The 22316-nt window shown below is 38.1% G+C and overlaps 1 protein-coding gene across 1 annotated transcript in view; it reads left to right on the forward strand.

Annotated features, from left to right (window-relative positions):
• The first annotated feature begins 3081 nt into the window (after window positions 1-3081).
• bin3 (bridging integrator 3) overlaps window positions 3082-22316 on the forward strand; it is a 61597-nt gene continuing 42362 nt past the window's right edge. The window contains exons 1-3 of the mRNA XM_088336445.1: window positions 3082-3182; window positions 16511-16559; window positions 16817-16857. Coding sequence (XP_088192571.1) covers window positions 3175-3182; window positions 16511-16559; window positions 16817-16857 — 98 coding nt within the window. The 5' untranslated portion in view covers window positions 3082-3174. The remainder of the gene's footprint in view (window positions 3183-16510; window positions 16560-16816; window positions 16858-22316) is intronic.

Below are 22316 nucleotides of genomic sequence, written 5' to 3' on the forward strand. Positions count from 1 at the left end.
ATCGCTGGCGTTTGTTTTCCTGCGCCTGACTTCTCCGCCTATGCAAAGCTTGGTGTGAAACGTTACGCGTTTGGGTCTACCGTCTGTTCTGGTTCTGACACTGTTAATTACACCATTCCCTGACCTAAAACCTTCACGAGGGCAAAGAAAAACTCTTTTTTGCTGGACTTGTCAAAACACATATGTCAAATCGTAGTTGGATTTTCTACTGTCCATGTTAAATTTAAATGTAAAATGTAAATGTTCTGCATTTATGTAGCGCTTTTCAAGTCACCGAAGACCTTCGAAAGCACTTTGCAATGTGTTTCACACTTCCTCCCAAAAATATTTTGCAAATTGAAGTGTTTCCTTTAAAATGAAATAATATTAACAATGAATGAATCAGGTAAATCAATCACTTCGTACAGTTTGGAGGGTATGGGCCAAGAGGACCCTGAAAGCTTTAATGAAAAATGTTTGATTTTTTTTTAGGGTGGAATTTTATCTTTCTGTGGAAAATTAGGAACATTTATTTTACAAAATGTATATTTTTATAAAATTATTTCGAGATGTAATATTTTTATTTAATTGTTTTAGCTCTTTTTAATCCCAACTACAGTTTTTTTTTTTTTTTTGCATGAACTTGCTAGCTCATATCTTTCAGATTTAGTTTCCCCCTATGTTCCGGTCTGGAGCCTTCGCTCTGAAAACACTGGTCTACTAGTGATGCCAAGAGCCAAGAAGAGATCCGCAGGTTCGAAACCTTTCTCCATTCGGGCCCCGGTGCTGTTGACTGCTCTTCCGCCTGAGATTCGATCTGCAACCTTAGTGGAAATTTTTAAATCTAAGCTTAAAACACACTTCTATTCTACAGTATATGAATGACCTATATTTCCTGTTGACAATATCTGTGCATTTTTGTTATTGCAAAATCCATTGCAGCCTGGTCATCCTGGAAGAGGGATAACCTCATGTGCGGTCCCTTCTCAAGGTTTATTCATTTTTTGAGTTTTCCCTTGCCCTCATGTTGGTTTTAGATCAGGGGATGGTGCAATACTAGTCTGTGGTTTGCAATAATCAGTGGTCTATGCAGCCCTTTGAGACTCTTCGTGTTTAAGGGCGTCACAAATAAACATGACTTAACTTGACTTTTCCTATTCTGTGACTCTATTCACATGAGATTTTTTTTCTCCTTTTAATAACCTGACCATTCTCTTTATCATATTTTTCTTTTTTAAGTCTTTATTCCATGTTTATCCCAGAGTGCCATGTTTAATTTTTTTGTGGTCAATGTTCACCATGTTATCATCATTTACAATAAAAAGGAGTAGAGTAGAGTAGAGTAGAGTAGAGTAGAGTAGAGTAGAGTAGAGTAGAGTAGAGTAGAGAATAGGATAACAAAAAGTAGTTGCTTCTTTAGTTTTACTGAAATCAAGTCAACGAATGTACCCTGGTTTATTACAAGGTTTACATTTCAAAAAGAAGATGGGCAAAATCAGTAAAGTAAAAAGCTTAATCTTTTTATCACAATTATAATGCAAAAAAATACTACCCTATTTTCACTACCAAACGTGTTAAAAGGCGCAGTCTCCGTAGCTGGTTCTGTTTTTTAATTTAAAACAAACACAAGGCGCACCCCGCGATAGGGCACGGGTCCTCTGCATTGTGGCCGTGTTACAACAACACAGACAATGCATATTTATAAATACAACGGAAGGAAAACTAAGTTTGGTTGTGGTTTATTTAAGTATTGATTACAAAGTAAAACACACGGATAAATTTTTTATTTTTTTTTAAAGAGCTGGTGAAAAATAGTTTGGCACTTATGTTTTTTTTTTTACCGGTAATCTATTACATGCCATCAAGATCTTCATCCTATGCTTTCGACCAGATCGGCTCTGCTAAATCTCAATTAAAAAGTTCACTTTTTTTCACTTTGACAGTCACGTTCAGAGTCACTTTCTGAAAACTCTTAACAACAGTCCCGCCCAAGCGTCGATGATCCATTGTTTTCATTATATTCTGCTGTAAATTTCTGCGCCACCGTAGTCCTGGTCCGGATGGAAGAATGACAGTTTAATGAAAGGAAAGCACCAAGACAATAATAAAGACGTTTCAATTGCTAGATAAACTACACCGTTTGCATCCATGAGAGCTTACGCAAACAACGCATTGCGTGTGATGTCACGTGTGCTCTTCCGCTTGGAGGAAACTTGTAGTGTCACACAGGAGAAGGCATAAAAGTCACAGGAGATTACGTACGTGTCGCATTTAACTGGAAATATGAACAATCTCATAAAAATTGGATTCACCCAAAAATGTTTCAAGTCTTGACTTGGGCAAGGCTCAAACTTGTGATCTACCGGTCTCAGCGGTGGCGGCCAATCCTAATACCACCGAGCTGGTCTCTGTCCATCGCTTTACATAAGACACAGGGCATACTACAGGATAGGGTGCACCCCACAATTTGGAGAATATCTGAGGCTACCATGGTCCGTATATGGTTGTAAGAATGATTGGATCCCCTAACCACGAGGGTCATAGGGGCACCATTTCCAGTGGTGTGTCTTCGGCGAGCACAACCTGGTGGCGCACCTACCGCTTCAGGCCAACATATGTTTCCACCCGGTCTCGAACCGGGCATCTTGGGAAATGTGATAACCACTGCACTATGGAAACATGGTCAAAAGAATACGGTACATTTTACACTGACACCACTGAGCAAACCGATTTTTTAGAGATTCAACCATTGCTTTGACAAAAGTACTGTTCAAGCGTGTTTTGCTTTTATTCTTAAACACAAATAGCTACTCTACTGTCTAATAATAGGAAGTGGGAACATTTTTAGCGAATCAGACGGCAGAACAGAAAACACAATACAAATGAGTGAAGAAGCCGTGAAAAGTGAAACCGCGTTATAGCGAGGGTTCACTGTATATCAAATCGGAATTTATTTTTTGTACTGCCAATTTCAAAACAAAACAAAAATCTACATTTATTCGTCTTAGTTTCATACAAGTATTAAGTAATTAAGACGTACATTTATTTAAATGTATGAACCAAAGTTTGTGTCGCCCGGAGGAAACTCAAGCTGTTGATCCCCCGGCTTCCTGTTCGTAGTTTGGCCGAAAGGGATTCGCTCCCCGGAAGAAAACACAGCGATTCAATGAAACTGGATTACAAATTCAAGCAAATATGAGCTGGTGAGTGACTTTACCTCTATTTAATGCAAACAGTTCAGCTATGGTTGTTTTTAAACCTGAAACAACGCGTTAAAATAAGCCGAAATCAGTATTAGTATTTCCTATTAGCATTTACAACTTCCATGCTAAGTTAGCGCTAGCTTGTATAAAATACTTCGGATAAGTCTCCATTATTTTATGGCTTTGCGTGTATATTTTATTCAAATCTTTGTGTCTTGAGTCAAACCACGCCATTTTTTTAACATTTGCATTATATGTGTAAACAAGTTAGGGTTAAGGTGGCTAAGCTAACAGTTTCGAGAGAGAAACCAAGGAGTAATGCTGTAATAATATTTTATAGAGCATATTTTGACTTCTATTTTATGTTTATGCTTCATGGGGGTGTTATTCTGGGCCAAATGTCACAAGTAAACCGAATAAACGAGTTAACAGACTACTCAGCCCGCATTTGTTTACAGTGGTGCAACTGTTGCTTGTTTGTTTGGTGACTAGTTGTATTTTTTATGAAAATTTCTACTAAACTATGTTCACACTCGGTAAAATTTGCAATCAAGTTGGGGTTATGAGACTTAATTGACTGAAAATATTTTTAAAGCAATATAAAAACAATTTAAAGTTAAGGGATCCGATATATCGCTTCCCCACCCAAAAAAAAAACGTGATAATCCATCCATCCATTATCTGCACCGCTTATCCTCAGTAGGGTCGCGGGGGCGCTGGAGCCCATCCCAGCTATATTCGGGCAGTGGGCAGGGGACAACCTGAACTGGTTGTCAGCCAGTCGCAGGGCACACGGAGACAGACAACTCCTAGGGACAATTTGGACCGGCCAATTAACTTGACATGCATATTTTTGGAATGTGGGAGGAAACCGGAGCGCCCGGAGGAAACACACGCAAGCATGGGGAGAACATGCAAACTCCTCACAGGAGTTTCGATCGCATGACCTCAGAACTGTGCCGCACACGCGCAAACCCCTGCGCCGCCGTGCTGCCCAAAACCGTGATAATCGACATTGGTGAAATGGAAAGCTTTTGTTTTATTTTTACAATTTAACAGTTACGTGGTTAGTAGGTTGTATCCCTTCACCACTAGGGTCATAGGTGCACCATTTCCTGTGGTGTGTCTTGGGCAAGTATAGCCTGGTGGACCCCATCCCTCTCGAGGCCATACTCGCTTATAAATTAAAATGAAAGAATAAACTCTTTTAATGGTCCAATTGTCCAAAAATACAAGTACAGTATACTGTACCTGTAAAGGGTTTTGGTTTCTACCAGTATTTGATCTCTTAGCCAATCAGATTGCAGAACATAATGTATTGACGTAAAGGTGAACTGTGTTATAATAAGGGATTACTGTACAGGCGCTGCCCTACTTAGGATCGAGATTCCGGACGATCGTTTGTAAGTTGAATTTGTTCGTAAGTTGGTATATTTTGTATGTTTAAGGTTTATATAAGTATGTTTAAGGCTTGTAAAAGTAACCTGTATTGTTTTGTACTAAAAACAGGGATCAGAATTTTCCGCGGATTTCCGCTGTTTTTGAACCCCAAAGGCATTCCGACTTTTTCACTTTTTCTCTTGCGTAGCAAACAAATTCAAAATCCGACTGTCTCACTCTTTCCTTTATTGCTCTGGCGCACCCTGGCGGCCGTTAGAAAAATTGGCCGCATTGTTTCGCCCTGCTTTATTCCTGGACCCTGGCTATTTCAGCTGAAAATGAAAATCTCCATTCTGATCCCTGTAAAAAGTAAACATTTCATAAAATAATATGCTCTATAAAGATAAAATTAAGTTTGACTTACTTTTGGAAGATGAGCTTCAACAGTTAGACGACTTCCTCCTCTGTGGTCAAAAGTGGCCGAAAAAAAAAAAATCCAACCATTGTCTCAACTGCAATCAGTCTTTCTTATTCCACTTTCATTTCAAAAGAAACAGCTGACCTCTTCGTTACACTTTTCACCAACCATATTGAATGCATGCATGAGATATAAAACAATAAAAACGTCAAAGTTCTTAGCACGCTAGCGATACAGTATACATTTTTATGATTACACACGAACTAGGAAGTAGAAGCCGGGTTTTTTTCTTCGGTGTGGATGCTGGGTACCTTTCACAGTGCCACGTGGCGCATGCAATACAAACTCTTACTTACAGCAATGTCCGGATATTTTTCAACACCCGAAAAAAAGGTTTGTATCTACCGTGTTTCGTAAGTCGAGTGGTCGTAAGTAGGGAAGTGTCTGTATTAACAGATTGATTGGTTGGATCCCTTAACCACTACGGTCGTAGGGACACTATTTCCTGTGGTGTGTCTTGGGCAAGTTCAGCCTGGTGGCGTCCATGCCTCTCAAAGCCAAAAACTTTTTTTACCCAGTCTAGCTCACCAATAAGTCTCCTGGGAAGTCAGTTGATGAGTTGATATTCTGCAAACATGGAGTTATTCCATCCAGGACTGTCCAGTGAATCCAACTGTGTAAAATATTTACTCCAAAAGATAATGCCAACAGACAAAAAGTATCCGCCTAAAATCATCTCTGCATCATTGGACGTTCCTTGTTGTAATCCGTTCATATCGCCATATAATTTCTGTTTACAGATAAACAGACTTGTAAAATTATTTTCAATATGGCCCCTTAGCCTCTGATCTTTTGATTGACACCACTCTCAGACAACAAAACGCTTATTTTCACGGTCCACAGCCGGCAATAGCCAATAAGGGCTTGTTTGATAAAACTAAGATTGCCTACTTTAGTTCTGAATATCTTCAATCAGTAGTAACTGACTCGAATGATGAATGACAAATTAATTAGCCAATGAAGTTCTGAACAGAAGGATGATATTCACTGTGTATTCAAATTAGACCCCAAAATCAGAATGCACAACGTCACTCGTAATTCATTTTTATGCACCATTATTACGCATGTGCACAATCATTGATTAGCTTCTGGAAAGAGAAGTCAAACATTTACAACTCTTTCACAGTGTCTAAATAATTGGCCAAAGTAAAATACAGAGTTAAAAACTTGTAGCACTGTTAACCGGTCGTCCCCAAAATCGCCACTTTTGGAAACGCCTAAACCTACTCATAGAAACTTTGTAAAATACAATGTTTAGTTTTTCAAATTTGACAAGTTACCAGGTAATCCTTCAAGCTATTGTCTTACTTTTTTCCAGCTAAGATGTTCATGTTGCGCTCTTCTGCAGGCATTTGATTGCAAAAGAGAAAAAAAAAATAATGCGAAAAAAAATACGTTCTATTTCTGTGTGTTCCAACTCATATAATGCAATGTTAGTAGAACATAAAGTGATTATTTCAGTTTGGGACAAAACATCAAGAGTCTTTCCTTTCAAAATAAACCAATAACCTTCCATATTCTACAAATGGTTCGAGAACAGCATCAAATTTATCCGGATTTTAGTAGTCTGCAAAGTGGTATTTTAGTGGAATTTTACAATAACGTTAATGGGTTAAATGTTGCTTCCACAATTTACTTCGAATTTGACGGAGAAAAGCCTCACTTAAGGTCAGAAAACCATCACGTTGACATCCCTAGTGTTCAAAAGAAAATCATGGTGAGAGAGCTGTGGATTATATGCATTATCTGCTGTCATTTGATTTTTTTACATGCAGGCAATAATATGATTGGAATTGGAATATTTCCAATATTACAATTATGTAAATCAATGTAAACACGCACAAGAATCCGATTCATGTTTTAGTCCGACTGCAATTTTCCGTTTGCAATCGTTGGGTTAGTTCTTTTATTTTAATATCATTCTTGCATTTATACGTAGTGAGTAGCCTGATTTCTTGTGCGTACACACTGTTTACCTATTACTTGATATTTTTATGCCCCAAAGCACTTTGGGACTTTTCGTACTTAGATGAATGAACCACAAAAACTCTGGCTTACTCAAGAATCAAGCTTCATGTGAATTGATTTATTTCTCTGGGATATTTCCTACCCCCACAATGGAAAGGCTAAAGGTGCATCTTCCTATATATACTGTAAATCCACGCTTGTGGCTAGACAAACACACATCGGAAATAAACGAGACGCAGCAATGGAGCACACTTTGAAGTGCATAGCACAGAACTTCGTGTGATTTGGTATGTGTTTCAAATGATATCACCGTCTGTTTATTGTCAAATGTTAAATATTGGAAACACCGTCTATTCGTGTAATGACGCCGGTCCAACTTTGCCCTTGTGTTTGGAATATTTGGAAATGCCATGTCTACAGGTTTATCAGTTTGTCTCTAGACTATGGCTGCAATGATAAGTCGATGTTGTCCCCAAAAATCGCTAGTAGTAATGATCGACAATTAATTCCATTGTTGACCACTGTCACCAGACACGTGTTTCCAACCGCGTGAAACATTTTACGGGATTGTAAACTCTGCTGATATTTGCTCTGTTTCGAGCGGTAACATACAGAAATGGTGGCGTCAACGTAAATTTCGCGTATCAAAACTTCGTAAGTTTAGGAACATTTAACCTAAAAAGACAACTTGCAAAGTTTGCAAAGCAGACTTTGCGTATCACGGCATACCTCAGTGATTCATTTAAAGAGGAAGCAGACTGGACAGTTGAACGAAAGGCCTTGGTCAGATTCAAGTAACATTCAGGCCAATATGGTTTTGATGACATGTATTTTACATTTTTATGCATGAAAAAGAGAGCCGTTTCTGACAAACAAAATGCATCCGAGAAACAAACGTCAGTTGTTAAAACATCAAAAATGGCAAATGTCAGTTGTTAACACTGTTTGATATCAAACATTTGAGAATCGTTAAGTACTTTTGTTACAGACTGTAACGAAACTATATAAAATGGACACATTTGTTTCATTAGATAAATAATTATCTGATTATTCGACTAATTATTTCAATAGTCTGTTACTAGTCAGCGAGACAGGTAAACAATTAATTCAAATAGCTCCAGAAATCCAATATTCAATTTTTATTCGGATTATTGCTTGCATGCAAACATATTCATTGGCAGTTAGTTGTAATTAGGTACTTCCTTTTTCCCATCAGTTGCAAAGGTAGAAGCTTAAGCCCCGGCCTAAAATGTCAATCATTACGTTCGTGTTGGCCATTTTTTAAAAGTATGTCTTTCTGGCTCTCTCTCTGTTAATGTGCCGCGATTCTTAAGGGCGTAAAAAATGTTCAACCTTTCAAAATGACCTACGGGCCTTCAAAACTTTGCCATCAAATCTGTCCATGATGGAAAAGTGTTGGTTAATGTTACCTCTGCAGATACAGAAATATAAAAGATATAAATATTAAGTCTTTTTTTAAATTGGATTCCATGACGAAAGACAGGATCGGTCCTGCAAATCATGTTAATTGACGGGGTCGGGCTATAATACTGTAAAATTCAGACTATAAAGCGCACATGGTTATAACCCGTGCCCAGTACATTTTTAAAGGAAAAAAATATTTTGTACATAGATAAGCCACACCTGAAGATAAGCCGCATGTTCCCACATATTTAAAATGAAATACAGTACACAGAAAAAGTTGTAATTTATTTTAGGTTCCTTAATCCTTTAACGTTCCAACGGCCTGCCGGTGGGCCGCTGCACTTTTGATAAAAAAATACGTGTCCGTACCATGCAACTCTTGACTTTCAAGATATGATGACCATTTCAAAATATGCTCCTCAAAGAAACATCATGATCAGTCTGAAACAAGATACCCGAAAACTATAAAGCCGGCGTAACTCACCATTATGTCGCCTGGCCGTCCTCAACTTCTTTGAATGTCTGTGAAAATTGCTTCATTACATCAAGGACTATCCATAGAGTCCAACTGTGTCAAATATTTACGACAAAACACACGATAATGTGAACGCATGAATAGAAATCCGCCTAAAATATTTCTGCTTCGTTGGAAGTTGTTTCTTGTAATCCGTTCGATTCGCCCAATTATTACTGTTTCTAAATAGACTCGTAAAATGATTTCCGATATGGTAGTTAGCGATTGACACCTTTTCGATGTTAAGCTTCTGTTTACTCTAGTTTTATTCATGCACAATGCGCAGTTACATTAGAGTTTTGTCTTCCTCGACTCATGTATTCCACCTGTCTCACTCATCTTTACTGCTCGGGTGCCCCTTTTGAAAAAATACATAAACTAGCTGCATCATTGCACAAGCCGCACGGTTAAAACTTGGGGGCTAAAGTCGTGGCTTATAATCCAAATTTTACGTTAACTGCGAGCCCAAGTTGGGTTGGGCCTTTTTGTTATTTTACTTTATTTTATTGGATAAAATTATGCGCAAAATAAGACCAAAAATCCAACCATTAGAATATATTAAATAACAAAAATAAGCCAAGCAAATTTTAGCACATTTCATACAGCTGAAAGAAACTATGGGAGCAACATTATAACCCTTTACATCTTTGAATGGATGCACACTTATCAGATGGTTATGACACTTGGCACATTGTCAGCGTAAAACGGAAGAAGGACGACGGCCATCGAGCAATCGAGTGTCATGGCGTCATTCAGGTCTCCTGGCTCAATGGCTGGCAAGCGGCACTCTGGCCAGCACGCACGGCCAAACACAAGGTCAAGAGTGGGGTCCAACGGCCCTGAAAAGAGCTCTTTATGGCTTCTGCTGAGGGCCACATTCCAGCACAGACTGCAAACTTGCTCCTATGACGTGACAGCTTTGACTTTGGGGTCACCGGCGGAACAATTCCGCTTCCCAGCATCTTCAACCAGCGCTCTGTGCTGCTTGCAAGAGGCGAGGTCGGAACTAGCTCTTGCATCCCGTGCATTATGGCCCCGAAAACTGTTATGTCTTTGTTCATGCTTACGTGCTTTTGGGTAGAGGTGACGTCACGCCTGTTTCAGTAAATGTTGAGTGCGCACTTTGAACACATTGACAGCTCAGTTAAAGGACTGAGTGTAATCCTGTTAAACTTTATTGTTGCTGTAATCACAACTACAATAGTAAAATTGGTCATGTTTTCCCACATCAACAATAAAATACAGACGCTGCCTTACTTATGAACGAGATAGGTTCCTTACGATCGATTGTCAGTTCAGTGTGGTATTTTGCATGTTTAAGGCTTGTATAAGTAACCTGTATTGTTTTGTACTAATAAACATTTAATAAAATAATATGCTCTATAAAGATGAATAAAGTTGAGTTTAACACACTTGTGGAAGGTGTGCTTCAAGAGTTAGGCTACTACCTCCTCCGTGGTAGAAAGTGGGCGAAAAAAAGCCATCCAACCATTTTCGCAACCGCGTCAAGCTTTAATATTCCACTTTGATTTCAAAAGAAACGTCTCGCCTCTTCTTTACAATTTACATCAACCACATTCAATGGATGTACGAAATATTTAACGATAAAAACGTCAAAGTACGTGTAGTATGTTTACACACGAACTAGAAAGTAGATGCTGGATTTCTTCTTCGGGGTGGATGCTGGGTTATCTCTTACAGCGCCATGCAGCGGAAAGAAGCACTACAGTACGGTCCTCTACTTGGAAAAAGGTGCACACAATACAAAATCTAACCTACAACAATGTCCGGATGTTTTTCGACATCCTGAAAAAAGTGTTCGTACCTACCATTTTTAGTAAGTCGAATGTTGTGATTAGGGGAGCGTCTGTATGGACAAATCTTCTGGGATGACCATTTTTCTTATAGGGATGCCTCAAAATAAAAATTAGGGAGCGAAAACAAAAAGTGAAAATGTGGAACCCTCTGCTCAAAACTGAAACGGCAACACCAAAATAATGACATTTGTGTCAAACGCAAAAACACTTTACTTTGCACTGACTTGCCTAAAAACAATATTCACAACTGACTGGCCTATCACAAGGTGCATATTTTAAAGTCTCGTAAAACAAAAAAGGCATTTGAGAGCTTTTAAAAAATTTCCGTCGGACGAAAAAGTGCAACAGATGAAACAAATCGCTTGAAAGATCTACAATGCAAATAACACTATCAAGTTTATTGTGCTCTGAGCATAGTTGCAGGCTGTAATGAAAAATAAATAGCTTGAAATGTTTCACTAAACAATCTATCCTTTTTTGAGTGCTGTACATTTTTTGGAGCTTTCAAGAAACAGGAGAGTGAATGCCGATAACTGATGATGACAGTGCCGTAGTCGGCGTAGGCTAATGTAACAAAACAAGCCACAATCGCATATTGATAATAGTATAATTAAAATGATTGTAAATTACATTTTTCTTGCACATATCTTAGTGTCAGTCATTAAACCCCAGGGACAAACGCATTGAATGTCACCTGCAAAGTACGTGTTTATGAATTAAAACAGCTCAACTGCATTAATAGAATAGAAAAAAATACTATAGAGTAGAATAGTTTTTATTGACATTGATAACAAAATACAGTTATGAGCATGGTTTGAAACAAAATTAGACATGGCACTCCAAGATAAACATGTTACAATTATCGGAAAAAATGGATGAAATTATGTCAGGATAAATAAGGAAAAATATATATATGGTAGTGCTAGGTAGAGAAAGTTAGCTATGTGGCGTTTCCATGTAAACATTAGTCAAAGTCCGAAACCGTGGCAGCAGAGGCACACACCAACTTTTCATCCTTGCATCCTCAGTTTCATGACCAAGATTCTTTCAATGAGAAATATTACTAATTGTATGATGCTAGGTAATTTACCGTAAATTCCTGACCACAGAGCGCACTTGATTATTAGCCGCACCCACCACTTTCTGAGTGGTTTGACAATTTTGTACCTACACAAGCCGCACCCGTGTATGAGCCGCGGGCGCCCACAGTAAAGATTGCAACACATTCACAGGTTTAACCTGGGCTAGACTGTAAGTTCCACAATTGTAACTTCATAGATAGTACACAATCCCATAACTACAGTTGACATCACTAATAGAAAATGATACCCGTACTTAAGATATGATGCAGACTTGTAAGTCAGGGTTTCGTTGAAAGTAATCCAAGGAAACAAAATGTATATTTCCAAAGTTAAGGGTGGGAAAAATATATATCCACTATTGTCCGCTGTGACAACAGACAGATTTACCGGTAACTCAGCTTTACCACATTTCCCATCAGCCCGCGTTTGCTCCGCCCCTTATTTTTGATTCGTCCGTAGAACACATAACAGAATAAATCTCTAAAATAAATACATTACAAAAATATACAGTTGCAAATACATATTATACATGGTTACACATATTTACGAAGAAAGACGGTACACTGAGTTTTCAAAGCTTTAATAATAATAATATAACTTTCATCCCAAACCGTGCCTTTGAAAGGTACCAACACGCTAGTAGGATCACGCTCGCAATGTATCAAACATACCTGTGAAGAAAAAGCATCCCGCAAATGTGAAATTCACGGTAGATCGTCTACAACTTCCTTCTCATAACTATTGCCATCAGGGGCATCTTCCTCAGTATCGGAGCGTACCTTAACTTTACAGAAAATATATGCTAAAACTTAGAGATTGCAGTCTTTCTTGGCGCACATATTTTACTGATCTCAATCTTACCTGTTAAACTCCTGCGCCGCTAGTGGCCATTAGAAAAATTCCATAAATTAGCTGCTTCACTGAATAAGCCGCAGGGCTGAACATTTGGGAAAAAAGTAGCAGCTTATAGCCCGGAATTTACGGTAATATGAGCCTGCAAACTGCAAAAAAATATATATGTTTTCTAACTATATCGTACGTTGACAGCACTTTTCAACAGTATTTTGCAAAATGTATATTTATAACAAACAGAGGCAAATAGAAAATTAACATAATGGAAACATGGTACACTTACTTTTTGGCTTTGAGAGGCATGTTTCAGTAAAGGTTTCTTTCATTATCAGAAAGTAGGAAACCGATCGCAATTTAAAAAAATGTATTATTATTCTTTGTTTGTGTTAAACATGAATTATGCTTTGTGCTTCGGTTATTCCATGGATCCGCAGTAATGACTAACAAAACACACTCATTAAAGTCCAAAGTGTTTGTATAATAATTTTAGAATAAATACCTTGTTGGCTCCCTTACGGAAATATTTTGTGCCAAAATAAAATTACCAAGCTAATCATTTGGCACAGTCTCATTTGTACTGTGCTTCTAAAAATATTTTTTTATCATATATATATATATATATATATAGACATGATGAATTGGAGATCTACATCACACGTGCTATTGCATTCCTTCCTGGTTCCTGCAATCCGCCCTACCTCACACCCTCTCTTTTCCATCTCATTAGACTACACACCTTTCTTTTGACGCAGCTGCCGCCTTACCCTACCTGTCAGGCGCAACTGTCCATCATATCGCTTAGATTTCAGCCCATTAGCGGCTGTAACAATGACAATCCAGCAATTCATCGTTTTGGTAAGGCGCTGTTGGCTTCACACAGCACTCTGATGCAGCGAGATTTTTTTTTTAAAGCTCAGGTTTTGAAATGGGAATAAAAGAGTGTGTGTTTTAACTAGGGACGCACGGTGTTCTTTTGTCAAAACTCCAATTGAGCGCTCTGACTTTTTCCAAAAGTTTTGGTTGACATTTTATTTGCTCAACAGCTCAGAACAACGAGCATTTGTTAAGAGTTAATCAGACGATGTCCACACCCACAACTGCATTTACTACTCCTATGGTTAAAATGGCATTTCTCAAAAGACCATGTAATGATTAGCATTCAATGTGCAGGGTTCGTAAGGGTGCTTGAAATCCCTGAAAATGTTTGAATTTTAATGTTGCTTTTTCAAGGTTCGAAAAGTGCTTGAATTGTCGGTGAAGTGTTCTCTGCAGTCTGAATCAACGACCACGTATTAAATGGAGAAAAATAAAACGAGTCTGCTCAAAAATGATGCTGGCACTGCTCTCTGATGGCTTCGATTTTCCATTGCATTTTTTCTTGCTTCTTAATTAACGCCAGCTGCTATTAGTTAGTATGGCCTTGTCATGTGAAGTGGCATTGCCCGCTTCGCTCCCCACCTCTTAAAAGTGTGAAGTAGCCAAGCTGCGCGCGCATTGTTGTGGCATATTGGTGGAATTCCTGTCAATTTGTACCAGACGATTAATAGAAAGGGATTGTGAATCGTAGATTGCAAAGTCTCAAAAAATTTATTTGCAAGAAGCAAGATATCAACTTAATATCAGTGTTCAAAGTCAACATCAGCAAAAAAAAATACAAATGTTGACATTAAAAATCCTAGACGGTAATATCTCCAACAAAAGATTGCAAGAAGTAAGATAACAACTTTATTTTCAGGGATCAAAGTCATCAACAACAAAGAAAATGTTGTTTTTGATTCTCACTACACATACAGTTCTGGTCAAAAGTTTACATACACTTGTGAAAAACATAATGTCATGGCTCTTTTGAGTTTCCAGTTATTTCTACCACTCGTATTTTTTTCTGATAGAGGGATTGGAACAGAAAGTTCTTTGTCACCAAAAACATTCATGAGGTTTTCTTCTTTTATACCTTTGCGCTAATATTTGGTAACATGTCCCTTGGCCATTTTTACTTCAATTGGGCGCTTTTGGTAGCCATCCACTAGCATCTGACAAGCTTCTGGTTGAATCTTTGACCACTCCTCTTGACAGAATTGGTGCAGTTCAGTTAAATTTGATGGCTTTCTGACATGAACTTGTTTCTTCAGCATTGACCACAAGTTCTCAGTGGGGTTTACGTCAGGACTTGGGGAAGGCCATTCTAAAACCTTAATTCTAACCAGTTTTAGCCATTCCATTACCACTTTTGATATGTGTTTGGGATCATTGTCCTGTTAGAACTCCCAGCTACCCTAAGACCCAATCTTCGGGCTTGATGACTTAAGATTGTCTTGAAGAATTTGAAGCTAATCCTCCTTCTTCATTATCCAATTTACTCTCTATAAAGCACCAGTTCCATTGGCAGCAAAACAGCCCCACAGCATAATATAATACCACCACTGTACTGTGCTTAACGATAGGCATGGTGTACTTGGGGTTGAAAGGCCTCACCTTTTCTCCTCCAAACCTGTTGCTGGGTATTGTGGCCAAATAGCTTGATTCTTGTTACGTCTGACCACAGAACTTTCCTCCAGAAGGTCTTATCTTTGTCCATGTGATCAGCAGCAAACTTCAGTCCAGCCTTTTGGAGTAAGGGCTTCCTTCTTGCACGGCAGCCTATCGGTCCATGGAGATGCAAAACACGCTTGACTGTGGACACTGACACCTGTGTTCCAGTAGCTTTTAATTCTTGGCAGATCTGCTTTTTTGTGATTCTCGGTTGAATCTTTACCCTCCTGACCAGTTTTCTCTCAGGAGCAGGTGATAGCTTGCATTTTCTTCCTGATTGTGGCAGTGACAAAACAGTGCCATGCACTTTATACTGACAAACAATTGTTTGCAATTTTGGTCTTGGGACTTAAAGCTGCTTTGAAATGGCTCCAAGTGACTTTCCCGACTTGTTCAAGTCATAATGATTCGCTCTTTCAGATCCATGCTGAGCTCCTATGACTTTCCCATTGTAGCGTTTGTAGGCGTTTGCATCCAATGAGCCCTATTTAAATGGCCTAAGAGAAGTCACCAGTTTTCGTCACTCATAAGTACTCACAAGAAGTTTAGAGTCCATGCTATGAAGCCCATTCCACTAACACTACTTTCTAAGTCAACAAAATTGCTAATTCGTGTTGCTATATGTATATTTATGACTTAGCAGATTTGATCACTTTTTCTGTTCACCCATAATAAAGTAATCAAAGAACTAAACCTCATGAATGTTTTTTTGTGACAAAAAACTGTTCCAATCACTCTATCAGAGAAAAATCAGAGTTGTAGGAATAACCAGAAACTCAAGAGAGCCATGACATTATGTTCTTCACAAGTGTATGTAAACTTTTGACCACAACTGTAGATATTGGGTAAGAAATGAGTACAACTTATTTCTATGCTATCAAATTAAATGGAGAAAAATACTGCCTCTAATGAGTTTATATTTACAAAAGCTTAGTTCACACAAAAGTTCAACAGAGATCAGACGGAGACTGCTAAAACACTAATGAAAATCAGTTTAATTTACATTTTCTATGTCCAGTTTAGTTAATTATGCTGCTGGTTAGTATTAGGGTTAGGATTTCTCAAATTTTCTGGTTCTTTCTCCTACATGCAGCACTCATTGACCTCAAATACAGGGCTATGGATTGATTCACGCCAGATTACTTCTTTTAGTGGTACTGGATAAATTGGCTTTGAAAATATTTTAAAAGTGTTTGAATTTGGCATTGAAAAGGGTCTACAAACCCTATATGTGGGTGGGTCTGATATGAATAGGACTAAAGGCGATTTTGTTGTCGTTTTAGGATCCCCTTCAAGATTGGGCAACCCAAGAAGCAGATTGTCTCCAAGACTGTAAGAAATGTATCTACCTGTAACTATAAAAAATAATAAGGTCAATAGGCTTGCTGTTCTAAATGGAAAAGACCTAGTAAGTTATGTATCTTAAAGTGACTGTGACCACTCTACTTTAGTAAGAATATAAACAAAATGGCTCTTTTACTCAATGATGGGCACCTTTGTCCATACAAATGTTAAAGATTACATACACTGTGATTGTATCATTCAATCCGCCTGAAAAATTAGTCACTTTTTTATACATTTCTTTACAGGTGGAAAGAGACTTTGAGCGAGAATATGAAAAGCTACAAAAGTAAGTATCCTTGAACATGTAGCTCATTTTTTTTCCCATTTAAGATAGATGCACTTTTTTGCGTTGAACTGCTTTAAAGTTTACACATTTAAATTAAAAATATGTGGTATGGAAAAGTATCTGAACCTCTTAGAATTTCTCACTTTTCAAAGTTTCGTATAAGACAATTATTTAAGTATTTATGTCGCTCAACTTGAAATATATGGTAAATATTGGTTTCCATTGCTCTTTGAGCAGAAGGTTTAGTCACTTATTCCTCCCCAGCTTCCCTTTGTTAGCATACTATCCAATATGGGAAACGGTGTTTGGGTGGTTCTAGTTAAAGTTGACACATTTTTTTCAACTGTGATTTTGACAAAGATCATGGCACATTTGAAGCTAATTTTATACAGAAATGATAGAAAAATCCAAAAGGTTTACATACTTACAACTATAGATAATTAGGGTTTGGAAATCTAAATTCAGAGAGTAGTTAACTCGATCAGCACTCAAGATATTTCAAAACGTTCTCTTTTTAGTATCAATTTCTCAAAATATTTTGTAGGTCTTTGTTTAGGTGAAATGTTATGCATTAAAAAGTATTAATGATCGTAAAATTGAACAGAACTAACTTTAGTACCTGGTTCACGCTTGACTGATTCTTTAACCACTAGGGTCAATGGGGCAAAACTTCCTGTGGTGTGTCATAGTCAAGTGCAGCCTGGCGGCACCCATCCCTCCCCGGGCTTTTGGATAGGGGTTTGCTTCCCAACATGAAACATGTTTTCCAGTAGCAGAAGTCTTAAAAATAGTGGTGTCAAAGAGCCGTTATTTTAACGAATTTTGAAGAATTTGATTAACCTGGCATCTGAAAAGAACTGGGACCACATCATGGTCTTTTTCAAATCTTAGTACTTTTTGGCTTTTGTAGTCGAGGATCTGCAAAGCTTGACTGGACTTAATTGATTATAATTTATTAGTCAAGCCTTTTTTGATTCAAGACTAGGGTATGTTTAGTAGCACGGCGGCCGAGTGGTTAGCGCGCCCGTGGCACAGTTCTGAGGTCATGGGATCAAATCCAACTACCAGCCTTCCTGTGCAGGGTTTGCATGTTCTCCCTGTGCTTGCGTGGGTTTCCTCCGGGCACTCCGTTTGCCTCCCACATTTAAAAAAACATGCATGTTGTCCAAATTGTCCATAAGTGTGAATGAGCGAGTGAGTTTTCTGTCTCTGTGTGCCTTGCGAGTGGCTGGCAACAAGTTCAGGGTGTACCCTGCCCACTGCCCGAAGATAACTGGGATAAGCTCCAGCACCCCCGCGACCCTACCGAGGATAAGCGGTGCAGATAATGGATGGAAGGATGGTTTATAGATAATCCATCAAAATGTGATAATGTTGTGGTCAACTGATAAGGAGTAAATCTTAATTCTGAGAATACATGTCAAACTTTATTCTGAAAGGGATATTTTAAAGAGAGTGGTGCTAGGGAATGAAATGGACTGAACCATTTCAAGTCAGTGGGTTATTTCTGACGCGGCATTGTTCACATTTTTGTTTTGTTTTCCTTTTATTTCAACCTAGAGTTTTATCATATTTAAGCCTATCCTGTCCTTTATTAAGGACAACATGTTTTTAAAATACTATATTTTTGGGGGTGCTTCGGTTGAATTTGGGTTAGGGCGATTGGTATGTTTTTAATTCAACCTTCGGTATCTGAAGCCTTTGAGGCTTTTTAGTGATCTAAAGCTCTAACAATAAATGTGACAACTAATTTCTCACTTTTATTTGTCATAATTAATTGAGATGGCTCTTATAGTCACCTGTTTGTCTTTCTAAGTTTTAGAAGATGCTTGATTGAAAACCACTGCACTATTGTACAGCAAAACATTGACAATGCAGTGTTAATTTTTAGTGGAAATAATTTGTGCCCGAGAGCTCATTGGAAGCAGAAACTCTCCAAGAGACTAGTGGAATGGAAAAGGGAGTGAGTAGGTGAACCCTTCATCAGTAAGGTGTGGTGACAATGGACCACACACATGAGTCAGAGGAGCAAGCTTGTACTGGCATCTCGGTGCTCCACCCAACAGATTTTATCGGTGCACCCGGGCACATTTCTGACAAAAAGCAGTGGTACCTGTTAGGTGTTTGGTTTATTCAAGATTTTGAGCCACACTCTATTGTTAAGCATATTTTCTATTTAGTTAAACACCTGTTGTGTTCCTGAAAATCCTGACAAACCTACTCTGAATGGTGGTATTGGCTGTTGAAGTAAACTACTGTACCTACTATCTGTTATTTAAATTAATTGCATATTGTTGCTTGGCCACTTGCACACGGACGTACAGTAGACTCCTGGGTTACAACATTAATTCGTTCAGACGTGCATGCGGATTGCAAAGTGACGTATAGGGGGGGATGGAAACAAATGATAATGCGTTCTGAACCCCTGGTACACCAGATCAAAATGTTAAGATAACAAAATGCTAAACAGTTGGTACTACTAATGCATATAATAAATTAACATTTTAAATAAGTACATATACAACACAGGAATGTTACTTCATGCAGTTAATAGACTTATCAACATAATCATTGAGATGTAAATTAAATATTGAAATAACTGTTAAAGATTTGGTAAAATTACCAAATGTTTTGACATTCATTGTAGCTGTGCTGTGCCGTGCAACCGAAAACAAGTGCTAAAAAGCAGAAGGAAGAAAGCAAACCTCAGAGTTTCAAAGTGACTAAAACGTTCCATTTTCCTACTCATTTCTTGCCCAGCCTTTTTCAGGTTTTTGGGTACCTGTAGCAAACCATGTCCGCTCTCTTTATGTGACGATCATAAAATGTGAACTGAATACAAATTTCTCAACCTACAATTTGAAAAAAAAATGCATGTTTTTATGATATTTAATGTATGTTTTGCTTATTTTTTAAATCAAATGTACTTTTTGTACCAATAGGAGGCACCAAATAATACTCACTTCTAAAAATACAACTCACTTAGATTATGGAAAAATATTATTTATTGACTGATTTTCAAATTCATTTTGAATGTTTTCCATTTTTTAGATCTTATGTTGTATATACATTTTTGAAAGATATTTAAGAACAGTTGTTTTTAATGTATTTTCTAATTAGCTTTTTTGTTTGTTTGGCCCAACTTCACCCAGACCCTAGGTCCAGCGGCCCCCGAAGTGAATTGAGTTTCAGACCCCTGATTTAGCCACTATGTTTCTAAAAAATGTTTATTTTTCTACTTTAGTGGTCTCAAGGATTGTGTGGACTCCTTTTTGTTTTTTAAAATGTGATTTTAACGGCAAAGTTGCGGCTCGGCTGAGGTGACATCAGGGCAGTGGGTCAGGGAGCAGCAGCTGTTACATGAGGCGAGCCTATTAGCACCTTTTGGAAAGCGCTTCAAGCCTCACCTGACTCTCCTCACCCGCACTCGCTTGCTCTCTGAGAGCGGCAAATCTGCAAAAACACAGATTGTCAAGTACGTCAAACATGAATCCATCAAGTGCAACGGGCAGGGATTTTGGGCTACAAAAACATGTTTGCATGATGACCAGAAAGTCTCTTTCCCTGGATTATTTCCCTTTCATATTCTGGGTGCCGTTGTATATTTTTAATTTTAAAAAGGCAACAATAAAGGGGTAATGTGGTGTATCCAATTTTCATAGCACACACAGGAAGCCACTGTGCAATGACCAGACACTGATTAAATCCCGCTAAAAGTATCGCTAATATCGTTGTCTGTAGCATTTTGTCGAGAATAACAAGACAAAAAAAAAAAACATTTGTGACTATGAGAAAATGAAGCTTGTGATTGCTTCAGAGGACATCTGATGCAGCCCGCGAGACCCACTTACATCTCATTGGTGAGAGTGATATAAGAAGTTGCTGTGGAGATTGTTCTGACAGAGCCGTGCCGCCAACAATAAAGGACCGCGTTGCATCATTCTCCGTCCGTGACATTTTTGGAACAAACCTCCATCTGGTCGCTGGCGATTCTCCGTCAAATCCTGGAAAAAAAACCTCAAGACGCTCCAAAGCGTGTTGTGATAGGTATTAATTAATGAATACTCGTTCGCCCGGAGTCCACATGTGTCAAACAGATGGCCTGCGGAACACGTCTTGCCCACGCTGTCAAGAATTTAAAAAAAAAAAGGCAGTCCAGTCTGCTGCATGACGAGATTATTAATAACTATTATTGTTACGTGTGCCTCACATTGTTACGGAAATGATGGGGGAGAGAGGAAACTTAAAAGTAAAAACAAAAAGTAACACATACTTAAAAGTGACCAAAATGCTAAATAAAGCTCTTAGCTTAAAATAAGTATGTGTCGCTCTCTCAATGAATAACTAAATAAATGAATTGGACAAGTTAAGTCAAAAAAGAGTTGATCAATTCCATGGATAAATATGAACTGCATTTTTCTTCATTGTCCTTGATATCAACGTTATGAAAACATTCTATGCAACGAGATTAGACCTCGCACTCCAGGGTATACATGTAATAAAGACATAGAAGAGGAAAAAAAAGAGAAACTATATTTTCATCGTAGTGCTTGGAGACTGGCCCAAGTTATAATAATATTGCAATGTTTATGAATGAAAAAGAAAAGTGCATCATAACAATAGTGCAATGAGAGTGCAAAAAACAATATGATTCAACTTTCTGGGTTATGTACGAAAGGTCCATTTTCTTGATTGTCTGAAGCAAAATTCATATTGTTTGAGGTTACTTTGTACAGCATAAGCTGATTTCAGTTTTTCGTGTGGGGATGGGTATACAAATAATAATGACTTGACTTGACTATATAAAATGATACAGTATTTGAGGGTACACCAACTACATGAATCATTATAATCCAACGTTTTGGGTTATGTGCTAAACATCCAATTTTCTGTGTTTGATGAAAAAAATATGATTTAGGTTACTTTCGACGGTATGAACGTATTTCTGTTTTTTTGGGGGACGGGGTCTATGTAAAAAAAAAAAATATGATACTTGAGTGTTTTGGGGCAGGTTTGCAATCCAGCAATGTGGATCAATAGGATTCAGATTTCTGGGTCATATAACAAATTCTCAATTTTCTGGATTTTTTTGGAAGGAAAAACAGTTTTGGGGGGTTGCATTGGACAAAATAACCCATCGTCAGTTTTCTTAGGGGAATTTCCTTTTTCCATGTTCAAAATAATCGGATGTTTGAGTATTTTTTGGAGTGGGTTTACAATCCAAATACATGGATCAATGTGATCCAACTTTCTAGGTTATGTACAAAAAGGCCTGCTTTCCTGGGTTGGTTGAAGCAAAAATCCTGTAAATTTAGAAATAAAACCTCATTGATTTCCTGGTTCATCAAACCAAGAGGAAAGATGTGACAGTGGCCTCAGGGGAAATTGTAAACCCCTCATTTGCTTCAATTGACATAATGAACGTGGCGTGTTTTAAGCCTCCTTAGTTTGGTAATTGC

The sequence above is a fragment of the Urocampus carinirostris genome, chromosome 5 (assembly GCF_059441175.1).
Source record: "Urocampus carinirostris isolate Australia breed hairy pipefish chromosome 5, RoL_Ucar_1.0, whole genome shotgun sequence".
In the NCBI taxonomy this organism is placed as follows: Eukaryota; Metazoa; Chordata; class Actinopteri; order Syngnathiformes; family Syngnathidae; genus Urocampus; species Urocampus carinirostris.